Source organism: Pygocentrus nattereri, chromosome 15, assembly GCF_015220715.1.
Source record: "Pygocentrus nattereri isolate fPygNat1 chromosome 15, fPygNat1.pri, whole genome shotgun sequence".
Taxonomy (NCBI): Eukaryota; Metazoa; Chordata; class Actinopteri; order Characiformes; family Serrasalmidae; genus Pygocentrus; species Pygocentrus nattereri.
The window spans coordinates 13,892,570-13,911,374 of record NC_051225.1 but is presented as its reverse complement, the minus strand read 5'-3'; the positions used below and the strand labels follow the sequence as shown (position 1 = coordinate 13,911,374).

At 40.0% G+C, this 18,805-nt stretch overlaps 1 protein-coding gene across 3 annotated transcripts in view; it reads left to right on the top strand.

The window, feature by feature from the left end:
- Nucleotides 1-18,805, top strand: part of LOC108433047 (trichohyalin) — a 318,922-nt gene that overhangs the window by 265,973 nt on the left and 34,144 nt on the right. For all 3 annotated transcript variants that reach the window (XM_017707316.2, XM_017707312.2, XM_017707314.2), the window contains 6 exons: nt 84-314; nt 2,153-2,383; nt 11,407-11,529; nt 13,579-13,684; nt 17,749-17,906; nt 18,118-18,364. In XM_017707316.2, the coding sequence (XP_017562805.1) occupies nt 84-314; nt 2,153-2,383; nt 11,407-11,529; nt 13,579-13,684; nt 17,749-17,906; nt 18,118-18,364 (1,096 nt within the window). The remainder of the gene's footprint in view (nt 1-83; nt 315-2,152; nt 2,384-11,406; nt 11,530-13,578; nt 13,685-17,748; nt 17,907-18,117; nt 18,365-18,805) is intronic.

Below are 18,805 nucleotides of genomic sequence, written 5' to 3'. Positions count from 1 at the left end.
ATTAGTTAAATAATCTTGTAAATTTGGTTTGATGTTTCATTAGGCTACATATATGTGTATGCTTGGTGTTTTGTCATTTCCAGGCCTCCGGTAGGGAAGCATCCCTGCGTGGTCAGGACTCTGAGCTACGCCGGCTGAAGGCTGATCTGCAGGAGGCTCAGAGAGTCACCTCAGACGCTGAGTCCAGACTGCAGTTGCTCAGTGACTCCATAGAGCTCTACAAACACAAATATCAGGCCTGCCTGAGTAAGGTAGCCGAGCTGGAGAGTACCCTGCACAGTCAAGAGGAGGACCTGAAGGACGCCAGGACACAGGTCAGGCACTTTGAACCTGCATAGTATGAAAATCATTAGGACACAGTTTTGAACAGCTAGCAGTGGTTTACAGTATATCTGTTCTGGTAATGATGCTAAGAAATAGCCTAGCAGTCTGCAGAAAAGAAGCAGGTTATTAAGCGACGGATACTAAGCCACTACTGTTTTGGACATAGAGTTTCTGATGTGTGAGGTATTTTGAAAAATATTAATATCTCTTATGCAATAATTATTAGGGCTGTTGAAGTTAAAGTGTTAATAACACTAATAACACATTAGCAAATTTAAAATAAAAAGTTTTTTTCTAGTATGACCCTAAGTTATCCATAGTAGTGCAGGCTCAGCTCCAGCTGTTTATAGCTGATCAACTTTGATTGTATCCCTCTCATTGAAATACAGTTTTTAAAGCAATACCTTCTTGAAAATGCTTGTGGCATTTTCCTATGCAATAACAAGCAGCACACTAAGAGAGGGCTACAATTTCAGAGGAATTTGAGCCATTAACTGCATTTGTGATATATGTAATATACAGTCGTTGGTTAGAACATGCAGTCACTGTTGCTCTCACTTGATATCAGTAATGAAAATTGGAAACTCGCTCTATGGAAATCAGGTGATTTTTCATGTTCAGTTCATGTGAATCCTGTGTTCAAATAATAAAATTATGTTAAATTATTGAAACATGTAATCCACTCAGCTATAACAAACTATAACAAAACACACTGCTTAAGCAGTTTTTTCCTTTTTTGGAAAAAAATCTTTCTTTAGGATCAAATTTAATCAAATCATACCATGTGAAAAATCACAACTAAAATTTTTTTGTTTTGTTTTACAGCCTTAATAATTATAGAGTCACTTTTCTGTTAATGAAACAATAGGAGTCCAAGTCCAATCCCAGTGTGTCCAGGAAAGGGGGTTTATTTAAAGGTTTTGCTGTCCTGGTTTGAAATTAGTTTTTAATAGATATTAATTAAGTCACAAACATCTTAAAAATCATTAATAAGCAGTTATAACACATACATAAAATGGCAAAAGTGACCTGTTATATCTGATGAATTTGCATATCTGATGAAACTGGCAGGTATAATGATGACTGATGGACAAGGAACAAGGAAGATAAATTAGAGAAAAGTATAGATGAATATGAGTTCACTATTTAGCACGCAACACTGTTTTTATTTATCTGTTATAAGTCTCAGAAATGAAAAAAATAATAATGGGTTTGTTCTGAGAGTGACCAATGTTAGTTATTGTGGCGAGGAGTGAGGAGGTGGATGCATAGGCTGAGATAAGCGACTTTTATTAGGGGCAAATCCCCTAATAAACTTTACCAATATTTTGCTGTTGTCGGAAGAAAACCTCATATCTCCAAAATGGTAACTTTACAGAAGAAGGAAAAAAACCTACTTTACTTTTAATGTAATCACTGGAACCAGACATTTTTCCAAGTAATTTTGGCCCGTTTCTTTTGGTCCATTCTCATTGAAATTTAGACATAATGTAAAGGGTAACAGTAATTTTGAAATTATGTCAAAAACTAAAAAACAAAAAAATGGACATACAAGGTTTTCCTCCAGAAGTGAGTGCTCCTGTTGACTTTAGTGTTTTCCCTCTTCTGACACTATAAATTCGACACAGTGCCCTGTGAATTAGCTGGTGAGTTGAATGTAAATGTAGAAATCTGAACTGCTCTGCTGTGGCCCTGCAGGGCAGGTTATGAGACACCTGACTTACAACTAATTTTAAGTGTGACGGCATTGAATGAGTGTCAGAACCGAAGTCTAGCACAGCATGACTCTTACAGATAGTGTTTCTTAACACTGTGTCTGTGTGGTCAGGCGGCAGAGCGTGAGGAGCAGGTGCTGCGTCTGCAGGCGGAGGCCGTGGCTCTGCGGGGAGATGTGAAGGCGCGCTGTGCTCAGTTGGAGAGCGGAGACGAGGCCCTGGCCGCCCTGAGCCAGCGGCTGAGAGATACGCAGAGGGAGCTGGAGATCAGCCGTGCACACGCACAGGAGTGTGAGCTGGTCATCAGCACGCTACGGGACAACACCACAGCCCTGCGCAGACAGGTCAGCCACACTCAGCAGCTAACACTGTCCTCACACAGCCTTCTGTGAGGATCTGAAGAATGAATGTGGTGATTTTAATGTGATTCGTACAGTCAGGATCATAAATATTTGGAAATCCACCAAGTTATTTTTATTGTAGCTCTCTACCACAGCATATTGGAGTTTAAATTAAATAATGAATATTATTTAAAATAATGACATGGCTGCTTACTGCATTTATTTTCTCTGTGTTCATTGCTGCCTCTAATCAGTTTGTGATGTACTCAGTTTATGCTGTTCTTCAGTTTGAAACCAGAGCGATATAGCATGGTGCCCTAGATTGTGCTGTTACTGTATGAATTAGACCATGTCTCAATACCTGAGGGCCAAAATATTATTTACAAACAATTCAAAATGTGAAAAACACAACTGTGTAGAGCACGTCTTTGAACTGAGTGTCTTGCTGGCAATCTATTTTGAGAATTTGGGAATGACCCCTTAAACACCAGAGGAGTCACAGTGAAATGTATCAGTGCATCGAATCAAAGCTTTCTACCATGTTTATTATTACTGTATGAAAAATTCACAAGGCTTCCTTTATTGTTGGATTGCTCATTCAGAGCATTTTGGATCAGTAACTGACAGTGGTGGACAGTAACTGAGTAAATGTAATTAGTTTCTGTACTGTAGTTTTTTTGTGTATCCAGTTTTTCCATTCTGGGCGACTTTTTACTTTCACTCCACTACATTTCAAAGTCTAATATCTGACATTTTCCTCCACTACATTTTGAGAAATCTGTCGTTCCCTTTGGTTTCTGTGTGTATAAAAACGTAATAAACAAAATGAAAGAAGCGCAAAGCAAGAACACCAATCAGGGCACAGCGGTCACTTTGTTTTGAGCTTGTTTTGACCTGTTGGTCATACCGACCCAGTGCAGCACACGGTTCAACGTCAGTGCAACAGTGTAAAATTTTGGGAGAGTCAATTCAACATAAATGATGAACTAACCTAACTTTGTGTAAATAGAGCACAATATAGAAATATGTCCACATATGCAGTCGTGACTGACGCGGCTTTTTTCTGAATTTATACAAACACCATTTCATTTTATAGTAAATTAGTTTGGGACCTACAGATCAACATAGTAAAGGAAATTTGTGATCCTGAGTTTAAAGCCAGTTTTTATTAAACTTAAACTTGGAACTAAGTTGTAAATAAATCTTAAACTGAAACTTTGCTTGTTTGTAAAAAGTGATTTCAGAGCCACTCGGTTCTTCCTGATAGAAACTGTTTGCCTTCAGTGTTTTGTGCTTATGATCATTTTAATAAACATCAGCGTCACTAATTAATGACATTCTATTAAAGGACTGGTTTACCAAGAGAGACACTGGAGGATTTTCACCTAAAATGAGTTCATGAAGCCAGTCTTGTTATAAAAATGATAACAGGACATAAAGCCATAATTAATCTTTTAGTACTTTTACTTTTGATACTTAAGTACATTTGAAGGTAAATACTTTAGTACTTTTACTCAAGTGGAGGTCTAAAGGGAGGAACCTCTATTTTTAGTGAAGTAATATTTTACCTTGGGTGTCTCTACTTTAACTCAAGTACATGGTTTGTGTACTTCGTCCACCACTGGTAACCACACATAACAAATAATTTGCTTTGTTAAATCAGCGTAATACAACATGACTAATTATGGAAGCTACTATTTTAGTGTTTACTTGTTCAAAAATAGAATTTGTGAGAGAAACTAATTAAAAATATATATATTTTCAGTTTTGTTAGATCATGTTCATATCAAATAAATGCAACAACAACATTCAGAAATCATTTGATTAAACAAGAATAGCAGATTAAACAGCATAAATAGCCACATTTTTGTTTGGCCTACAGGGTTAATGTTACAGTACTGAACTACTGTATTTGCTCTGATAAGATATTTGTGCTCTAATGAAAAATGAATGACTCTGAGACTCTGAGAGTGGACTGTAGTTGCTGTAGTGTCTCAGCCCTCACCTCCTCTGAATATTAATTTTAATGTCCATGCTTCGTTTCATGTCTGTTGATCTTAAATTTATTACAGTCCTTTGACATATGAGGCACCTGCATTTGCTGTGGCTCTCGATCAAAAAGTACTGAAATTTGCCAAAATTGCTGGTTTTCAATGGTAAGTTTGTGCTTTATGGCTGCAGTTTTGACTAAATTAAATGCCACCTTTAATTAAAAGGATAAACTGCAACAAATTGTAAATTGGCTGGCAGGCCACCTATAACACATTCTAAATCAGAAACCATGAGCCAATCAAAACCTGTTCGCAGGCTGGACTTTGGCCACCCCTGATCTAGACGGAAGACTCTAATGTTGAAGATGATGAAAATATAAAAAGAATGGAAATAATATGAAAAATAATATGAAAAAAAAATTTATTCAAGGAAAAGATGTGGGATCCCTCCTCACTCACAAGTTTTGCGAGAAGATCTCTTTACTTTCAGGGGATGTCTGGGACCCTCCAACTTCCCCCTTTATTCGAACCCTGTTTTAAACAGAGCATTCGCTTGTATGTACATTTGGCCCTGAGTGTCTTAAAGTCTTAACCTGAAGTGTTAACAGCTGATAAATGCAGTGGCATGTCATGAGGACATGAGAGTGAGTTTGCACTGGATGCATCAGTGAGTGTTCTCTCTGATTCAGGGTCAGTAATGTGATGAGAGAGGCTTTGCAGGTGAGCAGTGATGGTCTCTCCTGTGGGATTCTGGGAGCTGAAGTTCTTATTGATTTGTAGCTGTTTGAGAGGCTCTGGATTACTTGTGGCACTCTTTGAGACGCAGAGATTGATGTTTAAGTGGAGTTGAAGTTGTTTGGCTTTACACAGATACACATAGTGGGAAGCAGCAGTACCACACATGCCAAGCGTAAAGTGGAAAGCCCTGCTGGGCTGGCCCTGTCTTGTTGAAATAATGGCCAGTGGTCACAGCGGTGAAGGGGACAGGTCCGGTGTGTGCCGCAGCGGGGTAGCCACATTCGCCTGACAGTGCAGAGCTGTGTGTGATGCCTCTTAGCCGGCCTCTGTCCCGGCCTGTACCTCTCACAGAGCTTCCCTGTTCCCCTCCATCACCTGTCCCCCACCAACAGGGATATCGCTCCATTTGGAGCCCCCCAGCCTCTCACTAACACACATGCTCTATTGATCCTGCTGTCTTCAGTCAGGCCCTCACCACATGAGCGCCATTGCGCATACCATAAGATGTTTGTTCTTGGCTCTTGTCTTTACCCCCTAACATGCCTGCTCTTCTTTAAGTGGTGTCCAGGCCCCTTAAGAACTACTGACCATTGTGAAACTTTCTGTGGCCAGTGCAGTTGCTGATTTCAAGGGTTTATTAACTGATCCACAGTACTAAACCAAAGTTATAGACCACCTTTTCATGCATTTAATTTCTAGTCAAAACAGCCATTAAGTACAAGTTCTTAATTTTTTCAGGCAGGAAAAAGGCTGAAAACATACACTATATTTCCAAAAGTATTCAGTCACCCTTCCAAATCATTGAATTCAGCTGTTTGAATCACTTTCATGGCCACAGATGTATAAAATCAAGCCCCTAGGCCTGCAGACTACTTCTACAAACATTAGTGAAAGAATGGGTCGCTCTCAGGAGCTTAGTGAATTCAGGCGTGGTACTATGATCGGATGCCATCTGTGCTACAAGTCCAGTTGTGAAATTTCCTTGCTACTAAATATTCCACAGTCAACAAGTGGGATTATAACAAAGTGGAAGCGATTGGGAACGACAGCAACTCAGCCACGAAGTGGTCGGCCACGTAAAATGACAGAGTGGGATCAGCAGATGCTGAGGCGCATAGTGCGCAGAGGTCACCAACTTTCTGCAGAGTCAATCACTACAGACCTCCAAACTTCATCAGCTCAAGAACAGCGTAGAGAGCTTCATGGAGTGGGCTTCCATGGCCGAGCAACAGCATCCAAGCCTTACATCACCAAGCACAATGATAAGCGTCGAATGCAGTGGTATAAAGTGCCACCACTGGACTCTAGAGCAGTGGAGACGTGCTCTCTGGAGTGATGAATCACGCTGCTCTGACTGACCTCACAAATGCGCTTCTGGAAGAATGGTCAAAAATTCCCATAAACACACACCTAAAACCTTATGGAAAGCCTTCCCCGAAGAGTTTAAGCTGATATAGCTGCAGAGTGTGAGTCGACATCATATTAAACCCTATGGATTAAGAATGGGGTGTCAATTCAGTTCATATGCGTGTGACGGCAGACGAGTAAACACTTTGGCAGTACAGTGTATCTTTAACAGAAGCCTCACAACATTTAGTGTGTCCACTGTTTACCTTCATCACAGCGTCCATTCTTTTAGGGAGACTTGCTTTCAGTTTTCAAAGAAATCTGTAAAAAAAAAAAATTATGCTTCTTTTAACTTTCTAAAGTTCAGTCTTAGATGTTGGTTACAAAATCCCATCTAGACCCATCAGTTCATGTAACCTGACGCTGCGTCCTGGTTTTGTTCTAGTGCAGATTTTCTTTTTTTTTGCCTTTTTCCTTCAAAAAGTTACTCCTTCCTGACAGCTAGACATGCTTTCAGACACATGGCGCTCCATCATCTTCTCACAGTGGAAGGATGGACAGAAACACCTGTGGGTTTTTTAGATCTTAAGTAAGAGTGAAGATTGGTTTTCTCCTGTTCCTGAGGCAGACAGTTTCGGTGGTCTACCAGATCTTGATTGTTGAGAGAATTTTCTCTATACCTGTTAATAATGCAACTCTTATTTTCCCTATTTCCTTATTATGAAGTGACAAGTAAATGGTCATAATATCTAACCTCATTGAAAAGATCTCCTTTAGTCATGTTAGAAGCGCATGTGTTTGGCTAGTTAAGTTGGGTAGTTGTGAATGTTAGTCTCTTTTTGAAGGGGAATAAAATGTCAGTGACCGCTGTTGTTGGGAGGGCACAGTTGTAACTCATTAGTTCTAACTGGACTGAGAGAATGGAAGTGATAGAGTGCACAAAAGTAAAGAGTGAGGTACAGAACTCCTGCTCCTTTGTTGATTACAGAGCAATACAGAGTTTCTCAAATAGCTCAACGTATGAAACTCCAAAGAGCTGAAATATAAATACACACGTTTCTAGCAATTTGTTGGTTTAATAAGCTCATTTATTGATTCTCATCATAAAATGGTTTTGTTTGTGTTGTCCTTATACTAAAGGTTTGACTTGATTGGCTTTTTATTTGTATTTGTTGTTCATGATTTTTGTTTGTGTTCAGTCTGTATTGCTGAAATAGAAGTGAGTGGGAGGAAACCTTCAGCTCAGCAGGCTCCAGACGAATGGCTGAGTGAACTGTTTTAATCACATCAGAGGCGTCTGCTGGTTTATAAACATGCCACTAAATATCAGTGCTTTATCTGGGGGATTTTCTCCAGCACAAGAATATCCACAGGATCTTAATACTAGCAGATATTGCAGAAATGTGTTAAAGTTTCAAGAGTCAAGAGTTTTATAGTCATATGCACAGCAGAACAGTGTGCTGTTCCTCCATTCACCAAATATAATCTTAATATAATCTTAGAAGAAAATAGAAAAAATAGAAAATATAAGAATAACACAAACAATAGGGAAAAAAAAGTTAAAAAGTAAAGTTTTAAGATTTGTGCACCCCTGGTCAAATGACATGTTTTGTTGATTTTGTAAGGGAAAATAAATTAACACATCAACTAAAGAAACACACTTTGCACATTTTAATACACAATTCCCACCTCTTGTAATTATGGCTCAGGACTTGTGAGGGAACTGGTGTTTGTTGCTGTGGTAGCTAATATGCATACGATAGACTAGATATATACAAATACTTCTGATTAGAATCTCATATACACCGATCAGCCATAACATTATGACCACATTATGAATCATTGTTTCTACACTCATTGTCCATTTAATCAGTTCCACTTACTATATAGGATCAGTCTCAGCACTGCAGTAACACTGACATGGTGGTGGTGTGTTAGTATGTGTTGTGCTGGTAGGAGTGGATCAGACACAGCAGTGGTGCAGGAGTTGCTTTATGACCCCAACTCCCTGTTTTTAATGCAGTGCCACCTGGGGTCCTGAAGATCACGAGCATCCAGTATTGACCGTCAGTCTTGTTCCTTGTGTACAGGGATTTCTCCAGATTCTCTGAATCTTTTGATGATATTATGTACTGTGCATGGTGGGAAATTCAAAGTCTTCGCAATTTTATGTCAAGGAACATTTTTTTGACACTAGTCCACAATTTTTAAATGCAGTTTTTCACAGGTTGGTGAACCTGAGACACTGCCTCTCTAAAATGCTCGTTTTATACTCAGTCATGTGAGAGAGTTAAAAAATGGCTCCTCCAGATGTTTGTTTTTTTTGTAGCGCTTACTTTTCCAGCCTTTTGCCCCTGTACCAACTTTTCTGAGATGTGTTGCTGCCATGAAGTTCTAAATGAGTTCATGTTTTTCATAAAATGGGAAAATGTTTCACTTTCAACGTCTGATATGTGTTCTGTGCTCTATTGTGTATAAAATGGTTCTGTGAGATTTGTAAATCACTGCATTCTGTTTTTTATTTATATTACATTTTGCACAGCATTCCAACTTTTTTGGACTTGGGACTGTAATTAATCAATCATTTACACTTTATTACCTGAAGATGAATTCAAGGACGTGAAAAACTTACATTGTAAAACAAGCCCTGCTCCAACGGCTCCATTTTTATGTACTGTGCCCCCCCCTCCTTGCGTTGTTTGTCAGAACTGAGCTGTTGGTAACCGAAGGACTGCAATTATACATTTGATGCATTGTTGAAATCACTCTGAACATAGGCTGCATTTCTAGGCTGTATACGAAGGGACCTTCACTTTGGAACGTCCTTCTGTGACATAGCGGTCTGAGAAATGTGGCCTACCTAGGCTGCAGCCTGGACTTTGGAATGCAACTTTTGTTGAAATAATCATATTGGGAGAAAAAAATAAATCATGAAATGTAGCCTGTGCAAGAGTTATGGCACATTATATATGTTTTATGTGATATATTTTTTCCAGTATGTTAATCTCATTAAATAAGTGGAAGCCATCTGTGTAATACATTTGTTAGAATTAAGTTGTTATTATTCTGCAGTCAAACATCTACAATGCTACTGCTTCTACAACTTTTGTGCTAGAAACATGAACCAACCTGACTCAGTACAGCAGTGTTAGTACAGTGGAATAAACTGATGAATGCTCAATGTCCTGAGTCATTCTACTTACATAAATGCTTATATAACGCTGAAGTCTTATTCTCCTACATTCATTATCAATTGGCCTAGCCACGCCTTAGAGACCGCCTGGGTTAGCCAACTTAAAGTTTGTTCACTTTTTTCCCTGTAAAGGATGTGTCAACTTATTTTCTCTAACAAAATCAATAAGACCTAATTTGATCAGGGATGACCAAATTTTCCATGTAACTGTATCTGCTCACTAATACTTAGAATAGATACCTTGAATAGAAAGCGAGAGGGACTGAGGTCTAATAAGCTGATCACTCTGACTGTGTTCAGAAACAATATGGCTCATCAGTAAGAAAGCCCGATCAGTCTTCATCTCACTTAGACCTTGTCTTTATGAATCTCTCCTCCTCCCTCTCTGTCTTCCGTGCTCGGAGTTGTCTACTCTTTCTCTGCCCCAGCATCACACAACAAAGGCAACAAACACTGAAGTATAATGAAAGCAGGCCACTGACAGATATATTATCTTCATAAAGCTGGAACCCATTTAGGAATGTTTCATATGCACACAAGCTCCGTAAAGTCCTGACTAAGCACGTAGAAACGCAGGGGAGATTATTCCTGACACCGTTCCCTTGGACTGATTTATCTCAGGGAGACGGAGGAACTTTACTGGCATTAGCAAACGCCTCACGCACAGCGGAGAGATAGAGACAAACAGCATGCACACAGCACAGTACCTCATGCTCAAATCCACAGCCCATTTTAGCTATTTTTGGGCCTGGATTAGCACCAGGACTCCTGACAGGTGGAAATATGTGTTCTCAGTGTTCAACTCCACCTCATTTTAGCAAGACCTGAATTAGGGCGTGACCTGTGGACAGTCAGTGTGAGCATGCATGAAGTGAATCTGCTTTTTCGAAATGTTGAATTCGGAGTATATATTGTGTAACTGTACCTAGTTCATTTTTACTGGAATATATAACTGAATAAGTATATATAACTGGAAATAAAATAAGCATAAACTGAATTGAGCTGAAGTGAATTGAATTGGACTGGACTGAACTGAATTGGACTGGACTGGACTGAACTGAACTGAACTGAATTAGACAGGACTGGACTGAATTCAACTGGAATTGAATTGAATTTAGCTGGACAGGACTGAACTGCATTGGACTGAACTGAACTGAACTGAACTGAACTGAACTGAACTGAATTGGACTGGACTGGACTGGACTGAATTGAACTGAATTCAATTGAATTTAGTTGGATTGGACTGGACCGGACTGGACTGGACTGAATTGAATTGAACAAACTTTATTAGTCCTCAAGGAGCAATTCATAGCTAAGCATATAAACATGTGGCATCTACAGACAACAGTATACAAACATCTTCATAAATAAGAAGTAATTAAACAAGAATAAAATGCAAAGTAAGCACATGGCTCACTGTGAGTGGTCACTGCTTCACCTGATTGCCTCAGACACAAATGATACTCTCCGTCAAACAGACTGACATCTAGGGCAGCGAAAACTGTGGCCCAAGGGCATTAAATAAACAAGTGAAGCCAAATGAGAACATCTTGCAAAAGGAGAAATAATAATAATTGGAGTAATTGGAGTTTGCATATATTGAAATATTCAGTTGTTGATAGACTAATAACTGCACTTTTTCTTTCCCATAATGGCCTGATCTGGTAGTCATGCAATGAGTCCTGTGTTCCAGCACGATGTGTCGTGCATACTGGCTCACATCCTGATATATAAGAAAAATGTGTGTGCATTTCCAGGTGGAGGAGCAGGAGGAGGCCGTGGTGAAGCTCCAATCTGATTTCTCTGTATACAGAGCTACTCACATCCATTCCGATTCGGACTACGAATCCCAGCTATCACACATCCAGGAACTAGAACAGGTGAACAGAATGTCTACACATTATTTCTGGTCTCTGTAGTTCTGATCAGAGCTTTGTCTCTGGACTTTTCTGCTGAATTACTTCAACCAAAGTTAAAAGAAGTAAATAAATAAATAAATGTGTTCATACCACAGATATTTACAAGGGTGATGATACGATGTTAATAAAATCCATTTATTGAGATGGTAATAAGCTGAAAACATATGACATCATCATTTATAGGGTACTTTCTATTGGGAGGAGTCTGACCCAAGCCCTAACCCCTAAATTTACACTTGTGAAAATAACATACTTGGTTTTGTATGTTTGTATGGTTTGGTGAAGTTTTAGAAGATTAAAGATTTTCACTACCTAGACAGAGTTTTAGTCCATATACGGAGCCTTATTTCAGCCATGCCCCTGCATTTTAGAGCACGAAGTGAAGCTGCTTCCCACATGGTGAGCAGTTAGATCCCACAGTTTTGGAGTAAATGTGTCTCAAAGTCTAAAACTCAGTGTAGAACATCAAGAATTGTCAGGACTGAACATCACATTAAATAAAACTTTCTTGCTTTTCAGTGAAAAATAATATTATTGTATATGTATTAAACTGCTCAAAGCAGTGTTTGCTAGTCATGTACTGGTTAGTAGTTTCTTTATTTCCGCTAAAAAATGAGTTAAATCGTCATTAAAAACACATTTTGTAAAGTTTCAGTTTGTTATGATTGTTTTACTAGTGACAAAATGGAATGTTACATCTTTTTTTTTTCTTTTAATAGTAGTATATAATTAAGCTGTAGGATCACTCAAAGCAAAAGGAAGTCTGAAGTTTAAGTCAGTTAAAAGTCTGAAATGTGTTTTCAGCTCTGTCTTTGAACCAGTTCGGTAGAATGATCCATATACGGTAGAACAACCTGTCAGTATTAGCTCTCGATGGCAGTTTGCCAGCAGTGAAACACAGAACGTAGGTCTGTCCTGAGCTTCACCCAGTCAGGCCTGGCCCGGCTCTATGAGCACCTTGGTGACTAATTGTTTGTTATGGCAGTACAGCGGCCGGCCGTTGGGCTTTAATGGACTGTAGTGGAGCGATCCATCAGGCTGTCGAGCGGGCCGCACGTCAGCTGAAGTGGCAGCGTGTCAGTCCAGCTCTACGCTAGCATAGTCTTTGATTTAGTGCCCCCTTCTCCCGCCACCGCCAGCCCGCTCCCAACAGATTGATTACCCGTTGGGTGCGCTGACAGTGCCCGCCATCTTCCGGCAACCTTTTAGTGGCGTTTTATAGATGGTTAGAGCACCTCGTTTGGCTATTTATACATCTGTAAGTGGCCATGAAATATAGATTTGTCTTGACGGGTGTCAGCACCCGAGCATAGAGAACCACTGCCTCATGACACCTCGTTATTTTAATGGGCCGAAATGAGGGGGTTAGGCACTAGCTCCGGCCCCTAACATGCCTGATGTCTGATTCTTTTTTTTTTCCTTTTTTTGTCTTTTTTATTTAGCACTTAGTTAATTCGCAGCCGCCCCACCGCTGTTTTAGCCGTAGCTGTGAAGAGCGCAGTCTCACTTAAATGGATGGACGGACGACAGGTTACACACACTTCTGACGCATCACCTGTCCTGTCACGTGCTGACGCGTGCACGTGTGCGCTCCAGGTTGCCGTGGTAATTAAGAGATGGAACCCACGTGCCTGACGACCTGCACCGGTTTTGTCAGATGGTTAATGCCTCAGATGAACAGGTTGCCAGATTGGAGGTGACACCTGTCAGGAAAAGGCTGTGTATATGCATGGGACATGTCCCTGGCTGCATGTGTGCGGCGGATGCTAAATGAGGCTGGAGAGGCAGTGTGGAGGGAGCAGGAGAGGCAGGTGGATAGATGGCCTGAGGGCCAGAGGCAGTGAGGGGGAACGGGGGATTTTCACTCCTCAGGTGCGCCTCTGCAGAGCCTGGGGCATCTCTGCTCCTCCCCCGAGGCGCAGTCACAGATGTGTGACAGGTGTGTGACAGCTGTGGGTGTTTGTGTGTGAATATGCTTGTGCGTGCGTGTGTGTGTGTCTGTGTCCCCAGGCGCTGTCCCACACTCTGGAGCGCTGTGGTCAAGGGGCCCGTGAGCTGGAGCAGCTCAAAGAGGAGGCATGCAGGCAGAGGCAGCTCAAAGACAGCAGCCTGGCGGGTGAGTGCGTGAATGAAGCTCGCTCACACTCTGTCTCGCTCACTTCTCTCACCCTGATTTTAATCAGCTCACGCAGAGCAGTTTCCAAACGCTTTTCCACCGCTAGTTCAGTAGCCCAGCCTTCTGAGCCCTGTTTCTTTTTCATATGGATATGGAGTGGAGTAGAGAAGGAAGCTCTGTTAATTGGATATGGTTCGTGTGTGTGTTTTGTTTTTATACATTTTCAGGACAAAATATCCTGACATTTTAGAAAAACGAGAAAAACAGGGTACAGAATGTTTTGGTCTTTTCGAAGCTTAAAGGGCAAAGCTTTTGTTTTAAGTTACATGACATTAAGCTTATTCCATGTAGTGCAATATTTTTTACAAGTTAAAAAATCATGGCTATTGGTTATATCAACTTACCCGACCTGCCCATGTGCTTTACATATTAAACGCCAATATAGCAGAGTTTTCATACTTTAACTAACCACTAGGACACTTCAGCTGGATGGAAAATACGTTACTCAGTAAATCACAGCACAGAGAGAGAAATTTACTCTTTAAAATGTACTTTTAAAGGCCCCATTACAACACATTTACACATTTACTATTCTGTATTACCTTTTTCTGCTCCTGTTTCCCAGAAAGCTAGCTACTTACTCTAGGGTAAATACTCAGTCACTTTAGTTTGGGTGTTTTTCTGCAGCACGTCCCACAGAATGAAGTTACAAAGGTAACACTTTATTTGAAGGCTACCTACATAAGGGCTTCATAACACATTCATAAGCACTGAATAATGTGTTTATGAAGCACTACTTGAACATTTATTAAGTGCTTATGTCGGTTCTCGCAACCTGACATAAGATGTTTTATAAAATAAATGACATTGTACTGACATAATAAGAATAAACATTGAACTTATTTACATCACTAAACATATTTAACACACTATACATAACTATGTCAGCATTCTTAAGATGACATTGTATTGATATCAGGTGAAATATGCCTGGAAACCACCCCCTCTTCCCTCCATGGCATGGATAAGATGATGGATGCAATTTCATATCACATCAGAAAGTAGATTATGACAGAGAACCAAAAGGGATAAATACATGAAGGTTGTTTTTACAGTTTATGTGTGAAGTATTGTTTTTGCTTCTCTTCTCTTAAACCACATATGATATCACTACAGTGTCGTTTTAAGAATGCTGACATAAATAGTTATGTATAGTGTTTTAAATATACAAAGATAAAAGATATAAAGATGTAAATATGTTCAATGTTTATTCATATTATGTCAGTACAATGTCATTTATTTCATAAAACATCTTATGTTAGGTTGCGAGAACCGACATAAGCACTTAATAAATGTTCAAGTAGTGCTTCATAAACACATTATTCAGTGCTTATGAATGCGTCATGAAGCCCTTATGTAGGTAGCCTTCAAATAAAGTGTTACCGTTACAAAGCATGTTGGCATTTATTTTCACTTCCATGCACTAAACTTAACATAAAGTACAATAAGTAGAAGATGAGGAGCTTTGAGGAAGGTAAAGCTAGCAATACAATGCATAGCAGTGAGAACTAACAGGCAGCTTCTTAACCAACTTCTCTCTCGCTCTCTTTCTTTCTGTCTCTCTGTCGTTAACAAAAAAACATGAACCCCAGTTAAATATGAACTCCAATTTCCCAGAATATTTAGAAAGATATTTAATGGTAAGTTCTCTCTAGTTTTCGGTTCTTATATTAAAACTGTGATTATTGCCTTTTACACATCACCAGCACCATCAAGCTGCTTGTCAATCATCAACAATATCAGATTATATCGCGATGTTGTCGAGATGTAATAGTTACATACAGTACTTTGTAAAAGTCTTATGCAGTAAATAGCTGGTAAAACATTAAATAATATTAAAATACATACCAATAAACATAAATGCAGTAAAACTTTGGTCAGAGCAGGGTTTCTTTTTTTTTTTTTCTTCAATCATTTTTTCAGTGCTTTTTTTTGTCAAAGTGGCATCACCAGCCCACTGCGGACTCTGGTGCTCCTCCTCAGGCCCAAAAACCACCAAAGAGTGCTTCCACTTGATTCAGTGACCAACTCGCAAGCAATTGGTGTACAAAAAAACTATTTGCCAACATTGCAACATTGTTTTCTGCCTTCCATTCAGTGAGAACTGAGACAGGCTTCAGCACCCCCTGCAACCCAGGAGGGTGTGTGTGTGTGTGTGTGTGTGTGTGTGTGTGTGTGTGTGTGTGTGTGTGTGTGTGTGTGTGTGTTGATAAACATTTATGTTAGCACCCAAACATAGTGCTAAAAATTACCCAAAATTTTTTTAAGAAAAAAAAGTTGTGTTTTCATGTTGGCGTTCATGATTTCTAGAGATGAATAGGTGATCCTTGAGGTGGAGAATATTAAGAATGCCTGGGCTATTAGAAATACAGTTAGAAGAGCATCATAACATCTTGCTGCTCTCCAGCTATTGCATGGATTTGTTAAATTCCTTCAGCAGTAAACCTGATTTAAATTAATGAAGGATTGATTAAATCAGTGGTTCCCAACCCAGTCCACATGGGCCCCCAAGACTATCTACATTTTTGTTCCAAACCAACTCACAACAAATAGGGATGAAAGAAGTTGTGGGACATCTGGGTTGGGAAATACTGGATTAGATAAACTAGCTATTAGATGGTGACTCTGAATACTGGGCTTTCCGGAGGACACATTTGGAAACTGTTAAGATTCTCACACACATCAGTGTATTTACACACAATGTTTGTTTACCTGTGTTTTTTCTAACGGTGGTTTTCAAAGGTATTAGTGCTCACTGTGCAGATAAATGGCTTTACTTATTATTTGCAGCGTGTATGCGTATTCACACCCAGTGGTCATATACTCATTTGATTACCTCCACTTACCTTGTACAGTTAAATGCAAAAGGCAGATCTATCGCAAATGTATTGAATTTAACACATTAACACTTAAATTAACACATTAACAAATGAATTATGTTTTATTAAATATGTTCCCTGTTGAGAATGTGTGAACAGGTTTTAGTTAGAAAGTCAAGTAAACATGTAATGTAACTGGGGCGCACAAACTAATGCGTAAGGCTGTATGTTGATGTGTTTGTTTAACCATTTCCAAACTTCTCTTCATGAAAGCCCAGCATTATTTGTTGTCATCAAATACCTGTTTTGGCTAAAAACTCCTTCATTAAATTAAATCAGGACTGCTGGTGATGGAATTTTACAAATCCATGTGCTGCCTGGGGGCTTTGAGGAGAAAACTGTAATCAGACTTTGCTTTTTACAACCCCATTTCCAAAAAGTTGACCATGTGCACTAATGCACCCCTATACCATCATGAATACTGGCTTTTGATGTGTGCACTGATAACAAGCTGAGTGGGACACAGTGTCCATGATTTCCAAAAACAAAATTTAAAATTTTGATTTGTTGGACCGCAGGACACTTTTCCACTTCGCCCCACACAGCAGTGTTTCTGGGTCCTCTTTATGAGTGGTTTCTTCTTTGTGTTTTAGAGTTTTAACTTGCATTTGTGGATGCAGTAACAAACTGTGTTCACAGACGGTGGATTTCGGAAGTGTTTCTGAGCCCATGCAGTGATTTCCAGCACAGAATCGTGTCTGTTTTTAATGCAGTGCTGCCTGAGAGCCCAAAGATCACGGCCAGCGAATACTGGTTTTTGGCCTCGTCCCTTACAAACAGAGATGCGTCCCAATTCTCTGAATCTTTTTATGACATTATGTGCAGTAAAACTTCTCAGTTTCAACATGTGATATGTTGTCTTTGTACTATTTTCAATGAAATATAGGATTTAAATGTTTTGCATATCCTTGCATTTTGTTTTAATTTACATTTTGCACAGCGTCCAAACTTTTTTGAAATTAGCATTGTAGTAGGTTTAGGTTTAGGTTTATTTGCGCTTATTTTGTCTATATTTGACTAAATAATGTTCTTTAATGCCTAAAACTTTTGCCCAGCACTGTAAATATTGCACAAGGTGTCCTGATATTGTGTTAAAACAAGTTTGCATGCGTGTGTGTTGGACAGAGGTGCAGAGGCTACAGGAGCTGGTGAGGCAGCTCCAGGCAGATGCTGTGTGTGCGGCACAGAGCAGGCAGGCAGAGGTGGACGCTCTGAAGCAGAGGGCAGCTGGACTCGAGGAGGAGCTAGAGGCAGCTCATAGGCAGTGTGCCCAGAAAGACCAGGTGAACACACACAATCTCTCACACACAGGTCAGACACACACACTCTGCCAGGCTGCCTACGGCTCACAAGCAAACACAGACACTTCACTTGCTTGAAGGTTTTGATAAGTTCAGTAAGTCTTAACTATTTCCTCTGTCTTTTAAGCCATATAGACTTGTGTTAGCTTCTTCACAGCTGACCCCCACCCTGCCCCCTGCTGTGCCCTTGCAGGCCGTGCAAAAAAGAGACGTGCTCCTGAGGCAGTCCGAGGCTGACCTGGTGCAGGCACGGGACAAAATCCGTAGCCGGGCGGCGGAGGCAGAGAGGCATGCCACTGCAGTGCAGGTCCTGGAGGCAGACCTCCGCAGCGCCAGGAAAGAGAGGAGGCAGAAAGAGAACGAGTGCGCTACTCTCAAAACACAGTTGCTCCAGCTGCGCAACGAGCTAAAGGAGGCCCATACTAGCTGCAGAGAGAGCGGTGAGAACATTAGTGTGTACAATCTACCTCAGCAACTCAAAGTACCTGCACACAGTCATTATAGTACCCATGGCACATACTCATGCCCACAGAATGTGGTGAAAAATCATTTATTCCTTTTTTTTGTTAAGACAGGAGTGGCCAGATTTTTTGTCCAATCTGTGAAGCAGGGCTGTGTAGTAAGGCTGTATTTGGATGCTGGTACACCTGTACCAAAATGCCATAGCATAAAAATGCATAACTTGTTTTTTTTTTTTCATTTCAGTTTGGCCCATTAAAGAGCAAACAATGTTATTTTTTTGTAAATTTGGCTAAAAGAAAGTACTGGAAAAATATGCTAGTTTGGATTTTTCAAAAAGCTATTCAATATCAGCATAAACTCACTGAGCACTCTGTTAAGAACACCTTGTTTCTGCACTCGTCCATTTTATCAGCTCCACT